At 39.5% G+C, this 16,451-nt stretch overlaps 1 protein-coding gene across 1 annotated transcript; it reads left to right on the forward strand.

Moving 5' to 3' along the window:
• The first annotated feature begins 260 nt into the window (after window positions 1–260).
• On the forward strand, window positions 261–15,283 carry ggps1 (geranylgeranyl diphosphate synthase 1). The gene is made up of 4 exons (XM_042502080.2): window positions 261–698; window positions 2,360–2,452; window positions 5,042–5,112; window positions 12,985–15,283. Exons 2-4 carry the CDS (start codon window positions 2,380–2,382, stop codon window positions 13,786–13,788), a joined length of 948 nt encoding a protein of 315 aa, XP_042358014.1. The 5' UTR covers window positions 261–698; window positions 2,360–2,379; the 3' UTR covers window positions 13,789–15,283.
• The last annotated feature ends 1,168 nt before the right edge of the window (window positions 15,284–16,451 follow it).

The following is a 16,451-nucleotide window of genomic DNA, read 5'->3' on the forward strand; positions in this document are numbered from 1 at the left end:
CCTCCCTCAAAAATACGCTAGCCCATTGGATGGCACAGCGAAGGGACCCGCCTTAGTAGCACACAATTGGCTGATCAGGGAGAAAAATATCCATGGTGAAGTATACGAGGTAATCCTACTGGGTTGTTCTCACAATACAGGGATGGAAAAAAATCTGCTAAGAACTACAACTCCCAATTTTACAGCGCGAGTGTGTTCGATATGCACCACAGACTATCCCGATATTAGCGTATGTATGTTATTCTCATTTCTTCACACGCCGGAAGCTTTCACCGGGCAATGTAGAAATGTAACTGCAACACACAATGCGCGAGGCACCCATGTTACATTCCCCACCTACTCTGCGCGTGCTCTGTAACGACTCCGAAGCATATATATGTAGCTCATCATCACCAGCCTGTCTCGAAAACTGTCTGTACAATGCGTAGCAAAAGCGGCACTAGCCTAGCATAGCATGTGGTGTGTTAGCCAGTAACACGCGGACCAAAAATGAAATGAGAGTGTGGATGTAACTGTCATATCGTGTGCCTTAGTCGACCAGCGTTTGAGTGGACGCCTTTCTTTCGAAAAAGAAAGAAAGAAATGCCCAACGGTGGTTTACTGGCGCGTTTATGTTAGCATGCTAATGCTAGCTATCTAGCAGTGTGGCTAACGGGAATACAGGAGGCAAGTCAGCAGACTGACAGGAGGCAGCCAAGGTGGGTGGAGTCGAGAACACTGTAAAAAAAAAAGGAGATTTTATAAATGTAACAGCAGCATTTTAGTTTTAAAGCTCCCCAGTGTATGAGTAATTTGTCACTGTTTAATTAAACATTAATTAATGTTGTTTAAGTGCCATCGTAAGGGAAGGGCATTGTCAATATGAAGGGAAAGTTGTTGCTAAAACGTAACTTTTCACAAACTTATTCCTAAAAAAAACAACAACATAAGTTTCAATATTTTACATTGGTTTTTTGCTTCTAACCCAATATGATAACATTTCAAAGAACAAGTATTGAATAATTGAACGGAGTAATGGTTTTACTCTGAAATGAAACTTTACTCTGAAATGAAACTTATGTTAATTCCATTTAGGCACTTATTGTAGACAACATGGGGATAAAAATGTCTTTTTATGTCATATTTGTTTAAGACTTTACATCAATAACGCAAAGTGTTGTATACTCCATTACCAGTTGCAGGGATATGTAAGATAGTACAGTTCCTATTACACTAGCAATTCTCTACATCTTAGGATGTCAGCTTTTTAAAAGCAATGATGACTCAGTAAATGATATTACGTGGGGAGAGATCCGCTCTTCTTAATGTGATGTTGCATTGTCACTTGGTGGAACTGAAATCCAGCAATGAGTCACTTTAAGAAAATGTTTTGGCAGTCTGATAATTTGGTTATAATGTGAACCTTGCCATCAGTATGCAATCACAAGCTGACTTGCAGTGAATTGTCATTTTTTAAGTCATTTTTTTAGTGCCCTTAAATTGTTTTCACACTTTTTTATTTTAGGTTGAGATTATTTTAGTGTTAATGATGTGACCAGATGTAAATGATTTAGCTTGGGCCTTTTGGGAAATTAAGTCTAAACTGTCATCTTTTGTGAATTGTAAGGGATTTTTCTGATGATGATTCCTAGCTGTCACAGACAACCCAACCTTTTCTATTTTTATTGCTACATCACTAGTTTGTGTGATTCAACAGTACTGTAATTGTTTTAACTTAAACCCAGTCATGTGATCAGTGTGTCACCATACACCAGGGGATTTACTGGCTCTGTACATGCGTCTGACACATCATGAAAATCTTTATTTTGATTTCTCTGAGCCTTTTTTGGCTGTAAAGGTTCTGACAGGCTCTGTTCTAATTTTCTTCTTTGGTTTAGATGAGTAAAGTGATTCAAACAACAGCTCTGCATTGTTTTCTTATTGCATTTGTGTCTCAGTTATGTGCTTATTTAATAAAAAGTACTGCTAAAGAGTAAAATTGTTGCTCATACCCACAGTTTCTGTGTATTCTGCTGTTAAATGTGTTGCAGCATGTTGCAGTCATGTTTCTTATGTCAGTTACACTAAGATGTCCTTCAAGTCTGATGTTGTTCCTGTCACGTCAACACACTTCTTTCTGCAATTTCGTAAACTACATTTCTGTCTACTCAACACTTCCTGCTCTGTCAGTTTAGAGCCAACTTTATGTTTGGTACTGAAAAATAACAAGTAGCCCATCATGAACACAGCACAGACACCACTTCAATATTTATGTTTAATCGTGTGTAATTGTGGACTTGCACTTAGCTATTTAACTTTTAGAGCTCAATAATATCACCATTATTATTTTACTTATTTTGTTTCTTGTCCTCCATCATAGATTTGTGTAAACTTGGAGCAATGGATGGTGACTCAGAAGCCCCTTCTGAGAGAATTCTGCTTGAACCATACAAGTACTTGTTGCAGCTACCAGGTGAGTGTTTCTACATGTCAGTGACTGCAGAGTGGTGGAAGAGACATGTATGGATGCATGCGGACATGCAGCTAAAGCATAGACTGCTGATGCATTGTAGAGCGACACTGAGCCCTGACCTGTTCATTTTCTGTTCGTCACACTGGATCATAGCATCAGCAAAATGCCTAAAATGATGAACATGATGAAAGGCTGTAGTGTACACACAGCAGACATAAACTGCATGTGGCATTGGATGAGAGTTCATCTTGTCGGTCAACGTTAACACCTAGCTTTGTATTATTAGGAGTTGCTCCTTAATTCATTTGTGTATGGGTATGTTACTGCAGTGGCAAAGTAGACTTAAACTGAAATGGCTTTAAATTCATCCACTGTGACATATACAGTTAGTTTTTAAGCAAACTATTTGTTTGACATGGTGCATTTGAAACAAAATGACTGACTTACATAATATTCAAGCTACAAATCTGTATTTTGGCAGCAGCATATGGCCTCACTATGTTAAAAATGTTCTGTTATTCAGACCTGAATTACATTTTTCTTTTTTTTTCCTTTTTCTTTTTTCATTTTAATGTTTCACTGCAGAATTTGTCACATTGGTTATATGTGGGGCTGTGATTCACACATTGATGACTCCAAATGGTAATAAAATGGTAAAAGAAAATAGAATTTCAATACCCAAAAATCAGCAAGCTTTGCATAGTTCTGTTCATGTATTTTTTTTTAAATTTTTTTTTTTGGCTAATTTGACCAAGCACTTCCTTAGCTGCTCTTGAGGCGACAGACTTTGTTCCTTCAACTTTGATTGGTCACTCTCTGTCAGTGGAGAAGGGACTGTCCTGACACCAGAATTTCATTTTTGGTAAATAGGACAAGTCCTATGGGCCTCAGTTAGTCGGGATGTTTCCTCTTTTGCAGTGTCACTGTCATTCAGGCCCTCAAGTTGAGATCATTATAAGGTCTTACAGCAAACATTCTCATTAAAGGAAAATTTCTGTGTTTGAAGTATGTGATGTTTTCTCATAGATTTGGTGGACATGAATATAAGTTTATATAAAATTGTACCCTCTCCTGAAATTGTACTCTCTCCTGTTACTATTGTGGATGTGAGCACTCAGCTGGAAACGGCTTTACAACAGAATCCAATGGGGTCAAAGAAAAACAAGCCTTAAACCTTGCTGCTGAACAAATAGAAAACTTCCTGTGCTTCAATTTAGACCAGCCAAAGGACATTTCTTCTCATCTTTTTCTTTCCATTTCAAAGTTACTTGAGTCACATCCTGCCTTTGCTGTTGCCTAAACAGAGTTGTGTGCTAAGGCTGACCTGCAAGTTTACCTGAGAATTGGCTCTGCAAGTATAAAAAAAGAGAGTTTATCTTTATTTAGACCTTTAGATAGCTGCTTGTGATAGGTGGGATTGAAATATTTTAATTTGTGCGAGGCTCTTTTACTCTCATTGTTTCTTGCAGAACTCTGTCCACAACAGTGAGGGTGATATCAGTGTTGTGCTTTCTAGTTATCAGAGGTGTGGACTCCAGTCATATGACTTTGAATCAAGTCAGACTTCAGGCACAAAGTTTTTGATTTTACTATTGATTTGACAAAATCAAAAAAGGCTCGACTTGGATTTTAGCACCAATGACTCGTGACTTCACCTGGACTTGAGCCTTTTGACTTGAGAGTTGATACCCCGTTTTTTAAAATTATTTCCAGAAACTTCCAGAATCAACTAACGATACTTATAATCGTTCCCAACAAGTTGACACTTTTTACCCAGATCCAGTCTGAGAGCATCCAGTCAAGTAGCAAGAGAGAACCTTGAAGAACTGATATCATGTTACTGAGAGCCAGTTGTAAAAAAAAATAAAATAAATAAATACCAAAGATAATTTTACTCACTGACAAAAACTACGGTGAAAGAAAAATGAATTGTGGTATGTAAAGTTTGCAGGTTAAAAATTAGTCAGCAAACTTGTTTTAACAAATTAATACAAATGAAAATGTATTCCGGATATCTGTAAATTTAATACATTATACATTTGTTGTTAAAATGGCATTAGATTTAGTGAAGAGTGCCTTATGGCTTGTTTGGGACTTGAAACTCAAAGTTTAGGACTTGGGAATTGTCAGTCTTGACTTGGGACTTGCTGTAGTTGCATAGACTTGAGACTTACCTGTGACTTGCAGAACAATGACTCGTCCAACCTCTGCCTGCTATATTGGCTGGAATTATTACAATAAAACAAAGGCTCTAAAATAAATCAGTTATTCAAACAATTTATTTTTCACAAGGAATCCTATAAAATACAATTCCAGAGAAACAATGTAGTTTTCCTTTAAACCTTGGTTTAATGTATGTGGTTACCACCCACCAGCTGTGTTAATGTAAACCTATTGTCCATTCTCAAATATCAGTGACATAATGACCCAAAGAAAAAATGCTATATAAGTAAAGTAGAATGAGCAAATGATTTGCAACAGAAGTCATTGTGAAGGATTTGCTTAAATCCTGTCTTTTCCTTTGCATACTACAGCCGGCATGTCTTTGCCTATTACAACCTGAACTTTTCTTGTCTGCTCTTTTCTCAGGAAAACAGGTGAGGACAAAACTATCCCAAGCCTTTAACCACTGGCTCAATGTCCCAGAGGACAAACTGCAGGTGAGTAATCGGCCATTTCAAGCCTCTTAACATTCAGAGTCATCTGATGTTTATTGTCGTAGACAGGTCCAGGAAGGTGAAATCATGCCGCGCTCATTCTGAGTAGGCAATTTATTTTGTAATGCAACCAGAGTGTTCTGTCAGCTGAGTTGCTCCTAACTGAATGTAAATGTAATGCTTGGATGTGGAGCTTAGAGCATCCATGATTTATTACAGGAGGTCGTTAATGCAGCTGAAGATCAAATGGAATAAAATGGAAAATGTGGGCAATGCTTTCAAAAACAGGACAATTACCCCTGTCTATATTTGTTTGATGATCTGAGGCTTTTTCTTACTGCTAATTTCATGAATTGTTGAAGGTGGATGCATTTTGTTTGCACATATAAATGGTGTGGAAACTCACCATAATTATAGCCAAATACTAACGCTGCATTCAACCAAGGGGACAGAAGAACTCTAAAACAAGTTGATCAGCTAACATGTTCATTTAAACATCCAGCAGACATGGACCATAATTATCATTAGATTAGGTTTGGTCTTTATCAACTGCTGAGACAAATATCTGAATTTAAAGTTTGCTTGATGTCTCATTACCTGGTAGACAAGTTTGTCTGTGGTTTGGTGCAGAGCAGGTTGTGCACAGTGTGGTCTGATTTCTTTCTTTTCTGAAAATTGTTACTCGCTGTTGCAAACACATTTAAGACTGAACCACACAGTTAAGATGTGGGGCCTAAAATTAATACAATAAGCTAAAATATGGAAAAAAGTTCTGTAGACCTGCAGACTTCTTCATACAGTTATTTGTTGTGGATTTCTTTTTACCAGTGACCCTGTTTGTGTTGCATTTTGTCAGGCAATTAACTGTTTTTAAGAGGCGATTGATTGTGAGGTTTGACTGCTTTAAGGCTCAGAAGATTTACCCATTTTCAAACCTCTGAATTGCCGCCCACATCTCACATCGCAGGCTTTGTGGGTTTATACTTAAGCTGATGAGACTAACAATATCTTTTGTTGTGTTCATATTTCTACACCAGACCATTTTTATGACTCAGACCCCATTTCAAGAACAGCACTTAATGATGAAGGTACAATTTGCATAAAAATACAGGCTTTAACCAATGAAATATGTGGAAATACCTGTAGTTAGTATTGTTTAAAGAGAATCACTGATTGGGCGATTGATGTATTTTCTTTTCTAAATCATGACGTATCATTCAGGCTTTGACACTGATGACGTCTTTCCCTCTGTGAATGTATTCATAATACTGTTTGCTCTCTATTCTTCATTTCTGAAAAGGTGCTCACTGACAGGGTCGCTGTTACATCTACTGTTTCATTTCAAGGTGTCTCATGACTCAGACCTTTCAAGTAGCTCAGTGGTGGCATATTAATAACACCTTTATTTAACAATATCATAAAGAGCACGTCTCACAATTATGTTTAAAAGGAAGTTAAAAGAAAAGTTAAACAATGCAAGCTTACAATGCCATTGTTGGTAACAATTTAGCAGAAACATAACACAGTCATCAAAGGCTTTCAAAATATGCTGATTGTTGTATTTTGAGTGTTTTATAATATTGGTGTTTTTTGACAGTTTAACATGTCAATACCTAAAAGAATTTTATGTTTTGGGTTGGGAAGGTGCCAAGCCACAAGTGCAAATAATGTGTAAAATGGTTTTAAAATTAATCAGTTTAGATTTAGCAAAAGTTCTTTTGCCAAAATGAGTACGGCCTAATTTACTGAATTCACATCACAGTATTTTCATTCATATCAGCTGCTATCTGCTGTTCGGGTACTTGCGTTCAGTGTCCTTGAGTTACAGTAGATTTGCACTTTTAAGGTTGACTTAAAAAGGAAAACACTATATTGATAATAGGGCTTCAACAACGAATCGCTAAAATACGTCACTGGCTGTGTCGCGGGACTGTTTACACAAATGCCGATGGGAGAAACCGGTGTTTTGAAGAGGCATGGCGGCGGCAGAGACAACGTTTTGTATGAAAACAAAAGTTTGGGAGCACTTCACGTTATGCAAAACAATGAAGTGCGTTAGCTGCAAAATATGCAAAAGTTACACGACACGGCATGCAAGCACGACGATTATGACGCAGCATCTAAAACGAAAGCGAAAGTGAGGAGGAGGAGAGCTCAATGGCAGGTAAGAAAACGTAACGGTATGTTGTAAAAGCTGTCAACATTTAGTTTTTGATTTGTTTCATGTTTGATATTGTAGTTATTTATTATTTCTAATTTAATATTATTTTGACAGCTCAGGGATGTTCAAGCAACCGCCTGTTTATTCACTGCACTTTTTGTACAGTTGTCAATGATAATCTGTTTTTGAACAAAGGGATGGGAGAAAAAAATGCTTATTTTATTATTATTTCTATTTTAATTGTTTTAAATACGATTCACCGCTTAATCAAAAAAATAATCGACCGATTAATCGATTATCAAAATAATCATTAGTTGCAGCTCTAATTGATAGTAATAACTACAAACAAAATTATACTGTGTATTTTTTTGTAGGATGTCTATCCGGTCCATTAAAGGTTTTAAAATCTTCAATTCAATTTTATAAATATGAGACCTTAAAACTCATTAAACAGTCTTAAACTTGAATTTGTGAGGTCTTAATTGCCATAAACTTTTTCCATCATTTTCATCATTTTCCATACTTTCTTTACTTTGTTTTTGTCCAAGTGATGCAAGCTCTTGTGTGTTAAAGATCCACATAATGTAACAAATTGTTAAACCTGCTGTTGAACCTAATGCTGTCTTTTAACTTAAAACTTGCACCTACGTGTTGGAAAAATGTGGATTGACCGAACTCACTGTAATACCCATATATGTATATAAAGCCTAGCTCTGCAAGGGACAACATATACACTACTTAATTTAATACTTAACCTGCAGAGCTTGGAAGGTGGCTTGTCCAAAAGTCAGTCTCAAATTTGGTTAAAAATAATCTTGAAAGATCATCAGTTGCAATAGCTGCTGTTTGTAATTCATGGGTATTCAGGGAACATAATGGGGCTAGTCACCACAATTTTTAGTTCACTGTGTGCTAATATTGCATGATAAAATGCTTTTAACACATTATTTTGGAAGTGGGATGATGATAGTAGTTTCTGCTTTTTGAATGAAAATGTGTAGGTCATTGTTTAACTTTACAGTATACCCCAGATGGTGCAGTAAATAGTAGTGAGATGGGAATATTTGTATATGTGTATATGGCTCTACCCACTGTGTGAGACGACTGCTTTTTCAGCTTCATGTGTTCCCGATCACCACTGTGAGCAAAGGATTAGCATGATTCAAGTCACAAACCTACGCCCCCACTCATCCATTTCAGTGTTGTCGTAACACATTCTTGGATGCTGCCTGATTAGATTGCTACAGACATATTGAAGAGCGTGCACAGATCGCGGGCTGATTGGCATTCCTGCTTTTCTTCAGTCAGATTACTTTCTAATTAGCCATTTAGGATTTATTAGTTTTATTGAGCAGGGCCCTCGCTACTGTTCACTTGAAGAGAACAGGCCGTTGACCTTATTATACTGACAGCATTAACATTGTAGTGGCTGAATACTGGCCCTTTGTCAGGTAATAAAAATGTGGAGACTGTACTTTTCTGAATCTACATGCCTTTTGCAGTGCAGAATGCTAAGTGCTGTGCCTGTCAGGTCTCATTAAGTTTGCCGTTCAACAGGTTTCCCTTTGTCCTGAATGTTTTATAACCCCCTCCCCAAGCAGAGGAATCCTAGTTCTGCTGTGAAGCTCAGAGGTCGCGCTGATGTCTCCTGTGGTCATTTTTATCTTCCAGTGCACAATTAAAGTCCTCCCCCAATGTGATGTGCTGACTGGTTTTAGGCATCTGTATAAAAAACTAGGTGTATGTTGTGAGTAATAAAGTTGTCAGTATCTTCTGAGGAATTATTGAATATAATAAATCAATCCTGTCATGTCAGCCCTCCTCCTGCTACAGCATCCATCTCACATTTTGCATCAGTAGAGATTTATTTAATCATACCCTTCACACTGCTGCTATTACAGTGGGTTGCATGTCTTCAGATGAATTAATTCAATTTGCAAAGGAGCGACTCAATATTCATTTTTTAATATTTTCACATCACATCTCGCTACGTTTCTTGACTGAATTGCTGACATTTCCAATTCAGAAGCACATCCTCTCCTCGAGGCTACAGTGACACGTTACTGTAGAGTTTTTATGTTTGATCTGATTTTGATGTGTGGCAGGCTGGCAGATCATATGGCCGACATTCATATGTAGATTGTACTCAAATCGCCTTTTGTTCTCCTGATAATTCCACTTTAGACAGGATTTCCATGTTTGGCATATCAAAGAACTCTCTCCCCCTGTGACTCCCTTGGTCTCCCCTTTGCTCGCTCCATGTAGCAGCTCTGTAAACTCCTGCTGAACCCATCATGCAGACTGAGAGCACTCCTCTCGTCATCATTAGCACACTGCTGCCAAGAAGTCGCCGCCATGGAAACAACCGTGCCTTCAGATAGATGGAGGCAGTGACAGTGGCACACTGTCTCATTCATTTTCGCAATGAATTTTTTATCAAACCCCCATATGTGCTTCTCTACGCTGTAGTACATAACAGGTTGTGGAGGTTTGGGAAATTCCCTCTGTACACATCAGTTGCTTCACGACCTTTAGCTGACTGTGCTCTGCTCTCTGCGACAGTGTAGAGAGGTTAACTTTTATATATTGTCTTCTGTCTTCTACTTTGAAAATGTGTCATTCAGGGGAATGCCTCAGGCATAGAGCTTCTTGTAGTTTTTAATATGAGTGATGCAAAGTGACTATAATGTAGCTGCCTCCATGAGAAAATAACAAGGCAGTGGGTTGCAGGTTAGCATATCAAACATGATATATGGAGCAACTCAGAACTTCTGGATGATAATACAAGTTATAGACAGGTCAGATGTCTGGATACAGCCTGTAGTGTGTTAGAGGGTTATCGTTACATGGAGCAGATAAGTTGTGACAGCAGCAGATTGTACAACAGTAAAGCCAGGATCAGGTTAGACAGTATATTTGTTTTACTTTTGTAGGGTTTTTCCAAGGAACTAGTTTCACTGCAGTCATTTGCCAGACATAACTCAGCTCATGATAAATTTAATTAGTTCATGACAACTTTAACAATAGCCACACTCATTAAATATATGACATTGCTAAAATGGCTCCTCTGCTCTTTTCCCTGTATGTTAGTTTTATTTAAAGGTATACTATGCAGGATTGTCATTACTGTTTGTAAACATGGTCGCCAGTGAAAGTGAAAGTAAAAGCCAACCCCAGAGAGAGTGCTCGAGGGATGAAGTTTTTCTGTAAATGCCTCCGGTGTAGAGCTTCCTGTAGTTAACATGAGTGAGGCAGAGTGACTACAATGTAGTTGCTTCCATGGAAATTAGCATCGCCCTACTTCACTCATCAAAAAGCCAATGGGAATTTTCCATTGGAAAAATCCCATTGGCTGTGCTTAAATGCTAACTCACTTCCAGGTTTTAGAACTCATTCTCGGGGCAGTCGCTTCACTCTAGTTTTGTGTTTCACTTCATTTGTTTCTCTTTGATGCTAGCTGCTTATTGTCTGGAACCTGGTTGCTACCTTCTTAAAAGCCCCGACCTCACCTGAGAGCTGTAGGTGTACACAACCATAAACATCCCAAACACAGATAATATGAAGAAAATAAAGATGGCACATTCTCTGCTGAAAAATACACTGCTACACGTTTCTAGTGGGTAATAAGTTATGATTACTTTTGTATGAGTCTATATGTTGTTTGAGGTATACCTGGCTGCATAGTGTTTTATTGTTGTATTGTTGTTGTTTTATGATGACTGTGAAGGTGCTGTTTGTCTCTGGTGCAGTGACTCTCCACATAATGTAAAAAAAAAATGCAGAAAAACCCTGCATTGAATGTTAGTTTAAAATTTACAGACTCCATTATCTACATTGTTTAAAATTGTCTCTGACTTCACCACACTGCATCAAACAAAATGCAAGACAATTGATGAAGACAAACTGTGGGGACACAGCATCAGCAAACAATATTTAAAAACCACACAAAGCATAAATCCCAGATTAAGATTATACAGAGGCTTCCTGAGCATTTTACACAAATTTGTAAGGACATCTGCCATATTTACTAATAATAATACATTTTATTTATAAGCGCTTTTCTCAGCACTCAAGGACACATTACAAAGGTAAAACAATTCAAGTCATATTTGCACATTGAGACTGCTTTTCCAGATGAATGAGGAAGCATTTTTGAATGACACAATGCAGTAGGCGTGGTGTGTGATCATGTGGGATGATCATGTTAAAACCTTGGCCAGACTTCATCAGTCCTGCAGGATGACTCAGAGGGATTACTTTAGGTGCTAACCACCACCAGGCTTATGTGTGCATTGACTTGTATGTTTCAGAGTTATTTCCCTACAATATATGGACTGGAGTGCATGTGTTTGTAGTGAAGGAGTCCCTGCATTCTTAATGGATCACTGATTGTTGCTTTGGCAAACAGAGCGAGTTCCTGCATCAGTAACCTCTGGTGATAATCAATGAAGTCTTGCGGAGCACTGAAGGCACTTGGCACTTAAACGGCAGAATTACACAGCGACAGTCTGACTAATTTGTTTCCTTGCAGACACTCAAAGTCCAAAACTTGAATTGTTGGTGCTTATGTCTGGCTTTGATAACTGCTGTTGTTATCTGCGTCTTCAAATCGTGTCTTCTTGATTGAGCCCTTGTTCCTTTATCCTGACAGGGAATTGTAATTCACAGAGACGGCAGTCTGTTCGCAGTAAACCTTTTGAATCCTTGAGTATGTTTTTGGCTCCGTAATATTCCATTTTCTCCTTCATGTGTGCATTCATTGTAGCTTTACCCACACTCCCCCCTTCTCTTGTGAGTGGCTCACTGAGGTTGCAGGGTGAGCGAGTGTCGGGACCCTGCCGAGGGAAAGGTTGTGTTTGCCGGATAAACTGCTCAACTGGCCCAGCCTTGGCCATCTGCCTGACCCACTGAGCCTCTCTTTGTGCTCCCCAGCCCCATACAAACAGCTTTCATTACCAGGCCACACCACTTGTCTTTTAAATCAGCAGAGCACTCCAGCAGGCTGCATGGCCAGTTCAAGACAGCAGACACCTGATGGCAACCGAGGCTGTTTTGTGTCAAACAAGGACATGAAAGAAAGACAGTTTAGGTTATCAAAAATGACATCCTCTTGATGGATAGAAGATGTTAAACATTGCTGTTTGCTAATTTGTCCATTGTCTACATAGCCCTTGGGGGTCATACTCTATTTGGAACATGTCACACTTGTCGTTTATGGCAAAGGATAAGTACTCTGTCTACTTTATTCTCTCTCTAGAGGAGGTTAAAGTGCTCTAAGCCCTGCAGTGTTACCTGTTATTTCTTAACCTTGTGGATCTGAAACTACTCCAGTCTGGAGTTTATCTTTGCTGAACTCTTCATTCTCTCTGACTGACTGCCTGGTTTGTTTGAGCAACAACAATTTTGTCTGCTGACAAAGACTCTTACTGAAGCAGTGCAGGCAAGAGTGTAACCATGGCACCCTCTGCTGTATACAAGTTGTAATACATAATTTACACAGATCCCTTGACAACTTGTTACCATCTGTGTTGACAGTCAGGAGTAGGGAAAGGAGGTTTTCTCAGCACAAGCATCATTAAAATAGTTATTGAAAGTTAGTGTGACTAAACATAAAAACATGAATTAATATGAAATGGAAAAATTGATAAGATATGTATTGTTAATTTCTGCATAATGTTATTGTGTATAATGAAATTTGCTTGCTTCATGTTCAGGTGATCATCGAGGTGACTGAGATGCTGCACAATGCCAGTTTGCTCATAGATGACATTGAGGACAGCTCCAAGCTGCGGCGAGGATTCCCTGTGGCTCATAGCATCTATGGCATCCCCTCCGTCATCAACTCAGCCAACTACGTCTACTTCCTGGGGTTGGAGAAGGTGCTGACCTTGGAGCATCCTGAGGCTGTCCGAGTGTTTACTCGGCAGCTGCTGGAGCTGCACAGAGGTCAGGGCCTGGACATCCACTGGAGGGACACCTACACCTGTCCCACTGAGCAGGAGTACCGCAACATGGTGCTGCAGAAAACTGGAGGACTGTTTGGTCTGGCTGTGGGCCTCATGCAGCTCTTCTCAGATTGGAAACAGGACCTGAAACCTCTCCTGGACACACTGGGCCTCTTCTTTCAGATCCGCGATGACTACGGCAACCTGAGCTCTTGTGAGTACAGTGAGAACAAGAGCTTCTGTGAAGACCTTACCGAAGGCAAGTTCTCCTTTCCTGCCATTCATGCTATATGGTCGCATCCAGAAAGCACGCAGGTGCAGAACATCCTGAGGCAGCGCACAGAGAACGTGGACGTCAAACGATACTGTGTGGACTACCTGGAGAAGGTAGGATCGTTCGCCTACACCCGTCAGACTCTGCGGGACCTGGAGGCAGAGGCCTACCGCCTCATCAGGGAGCTTGGGGGAAACCCTCAACTAGAGAGCCTCATCAAACAGCTCAGCCACATGCATCGTGAGGCTGAAGCTGCGGCAGAGTCCAGCACTGAGCCACACTCCAGCCAGAACCACTGACCTCGTCCACTTTTCAATGCTACACAACTCACAGAAGCTTTGCTAATTCACTCAGTCCCTCCAGGATTTTGCAATGTGGCGTAGCAACAATTAGCACAAATTCAGCTCGTTCTTGTGAATTCTTTGCAACCTTGCAATTTTATCCATTGATTTCCAGTGATTTGATCACTGAGCCCCCTCTTTGCCTGATCTCTCTCTGTTTATCTGAAGACTACTGTTACACCAGTCACACACAGTGACAGGGATAACTGTTGTCATCAGATGGCTGACATAATGTTTAGTAACGGGCTTAATGACTGCGTCGAGCCATTTGGGGCGTTGGGAGCGAACAGTACCATAACGCAAACTCATGTACCCTTATTTTATGTCAAAATTGGCTCTGAAAATGCATTATTTCAGGATGTGCATCCTATGTCATAGTCTGGCGATCTGTCCAGGGTGTACCCCGCCTTCTGCCCAATGACAGCTGGGATTGGCTCCAGCCCCCCCGCGACTCTTACGTGGACAAGCGGTTGCAGAAAATGACTGACTGACTGACATCCTATGTCATGATAGAAAAAAAGCCTAAGAACATTACACATTGTATCAATTTTTTTAAGATAAGCTGCTGTGTAATCAGGCATTTTAGGCCACAACAATCACAAAACCAGCCCACGAAATGACTCTTCACTAATTCAGATAGACATATTCCCAAAAAGCTCAACACACTCTGATATGTTACATCCACAAACTATTTAATGAGTCACAATTAATAATCAAACTCAACTGTTGAATTCTGGTAGACAGCGTTAACTGCATTCAGCAGCTATGAGACAGAGAAGGAGCCCCCAAATGTTGCCTTTCTCTTTTGTGTGCTTGACGGCATCCTTCAAGTGTTGCTCGACAAAACACACACCACCAATTTTTGTATCCAACTGTAGCAGTGCAGTCAGTGGAAGAAATACATTAAGAAAGAAACTTCTTGCATTCGTTTGCTTTTTGAAAATGAAAAATGGCAAGACGGCAACAAAGCTTAAAAGCCTTCCTTTTGATGTGTACTACACTGCATATAAATGTATTTTTTTATGTTCTGTCACCAGATGAAAATTGTTTATCTAAAGCCGCTTGAATCCTGTGCGTTTTCTTTTTTTCTAAAGTCCCTGTTTAAAATAAGACATCTCTCTCGAGTGTATGATGTGTGATTTTGGGATCCTTGATCATTAAGCCGCCAAGAGTGCCAATCCTGTAGAAAAGACCTCTGCAACTCAATTGTCTACTTGTTATGTAACACGCCGGCATTATATGCAAAGTAGTGCTCATGCTTGTTTATGCTCGGCTGTATATGAATACTCTGTTGATGTTTTGGTTTATCCCAGACTGCGTTTCCATCTGGTTCAGATTCAGTACAGCTCTTCAAATCTATATTGTGTTAGGGTGATTCAGTTATGATATTTATACATAGACACTGTGCTGCAGTTGCGAACTTCTTTGCATCTATTAAATACAAAAAAGATAACCTGTAGACTTGTCTGTCTTCTAAAACAAAAATTGACATCTCCCTGTGGCATCTTTTTTTTTTTTTAACTGAACATGTTTGATGTAAGGGGGAAGAGAAGGACTTTTCTCTAGAGATAAGCAGCACCATCTATTGAGCACATGAGTGTAACTGAAAATCAAGATGTGAATGACAAAAGCTCTGCACTGGACTGAATGTCTTATCTAGGATCCCAAACATTTACTCTATGCACACACACACACACCTAACACACCATTACAACACACTGAGCCATCATTATCCTCGGTATATATTATCTTAAGCCTTCTCCTGTTGCATCAGATCCATGTGTTTATTCTTCAAGGCAAGCGATACTTTTGCAACTCCGTGCTGAATAGTGCTGCCTGTGAAGCGCACCGGCTGATGCAAGGTATTACACAATTGCTGCCACGTGGTTTCTTTTAAGGAACCTTGACTGAGCACTCACGCTAGCTGGTTGCTATGGACGTGGCTGGCGTTTGATTGTGAGTTAGGTTTGAAATACAGGGCACCAGCCTAAATCCTGTATTATCTGCTGCTTGTGTTAATACTGTTGAGTCTCTCCTCAGCTGCTGTGGTGGACAGAGGCTATCTGTCCCAGACAGCTCTTTTGACTTACCGAAGCTCTTGCTCTTGACAGCTGCAGTTCAATTAATTACGTGACTTTCGGATTGAATCGCGGGCTTTTCTGAAAATACATCTATTCGTCAAAAAATGTCAAATTCTTGATAATCCAGGGCGAGCCGGTGCCTCAACTAATTTTCCTTCCAAACAGCTACAAGTGTAGGGAAAATGCGATGCAAATGCTTTTCTGATTTGATAAACAGCACAGACCTATGAAGTGGCTTTCCTAGAGCCGATTTAAGTCCATCACAATAATGAAAGCTTCTAACGGTTTTTTCTCTCTCTAGGTTGACGAGATTGATTGTCTCCACCCACAGCATTTGAGTTCTGTTTGAGAGCTAAACAGAATAGCTTTTGTGTGAGGAGCGACATGGCTCACTCACTGTCTCCCTCATCCTCTGCAAGCTTTGGATTATTTATCACTGGGTGAGCACTCCAATAGATATTTCATTAATGTTATTTATTGCTATATTTTTTTTTAAAACCTCCCCTTGGACTGGGCGATAAATCGATTTTATCGATTAAT

Source organism: Plectropomus leopardus, chromosome 13 (assembly GCF_026936395.1).
Source record: "Plectropomus leopardus strain MGB_pleo_1.0 chromosome 13, ASM2693639v1, whole genome shotgun sequence".
Lineage (NCBI taxonomy): Eukaryota > Metazoa > Chordata > Actinopteri > Perciformes > Serranidae > Plectropomus > Plectropomus leopardus.

What these genes read in the sequence shown, in the direction of transcription:
- ggps1 (XM_042502080.2), top strand. Translation starts at nt 2,380, where the DNA reads ATGGATGGTGACTCAGAAGCCCCTTCTGAGAGAATTCTGCTTGAACCA. An exon ending in GTACTTGTTGCAGCTACCAG is followed by an intron (nt 2,453 to 5,041) that starts GTGAGTGTTTCT and finishes CTCTTTTCTCAG; the next exon opens with GAAAACAGGTGAGGACAAAA. An exon ending in TCCCAGAGGACAAACTGCAG is followed by an intron (nt 5,113 to 12,984) that starts GTGAGTAATCGG and finishes CTTCATGTTCAG; the next exon opens with GTGATCATCGAGGTGACTGA.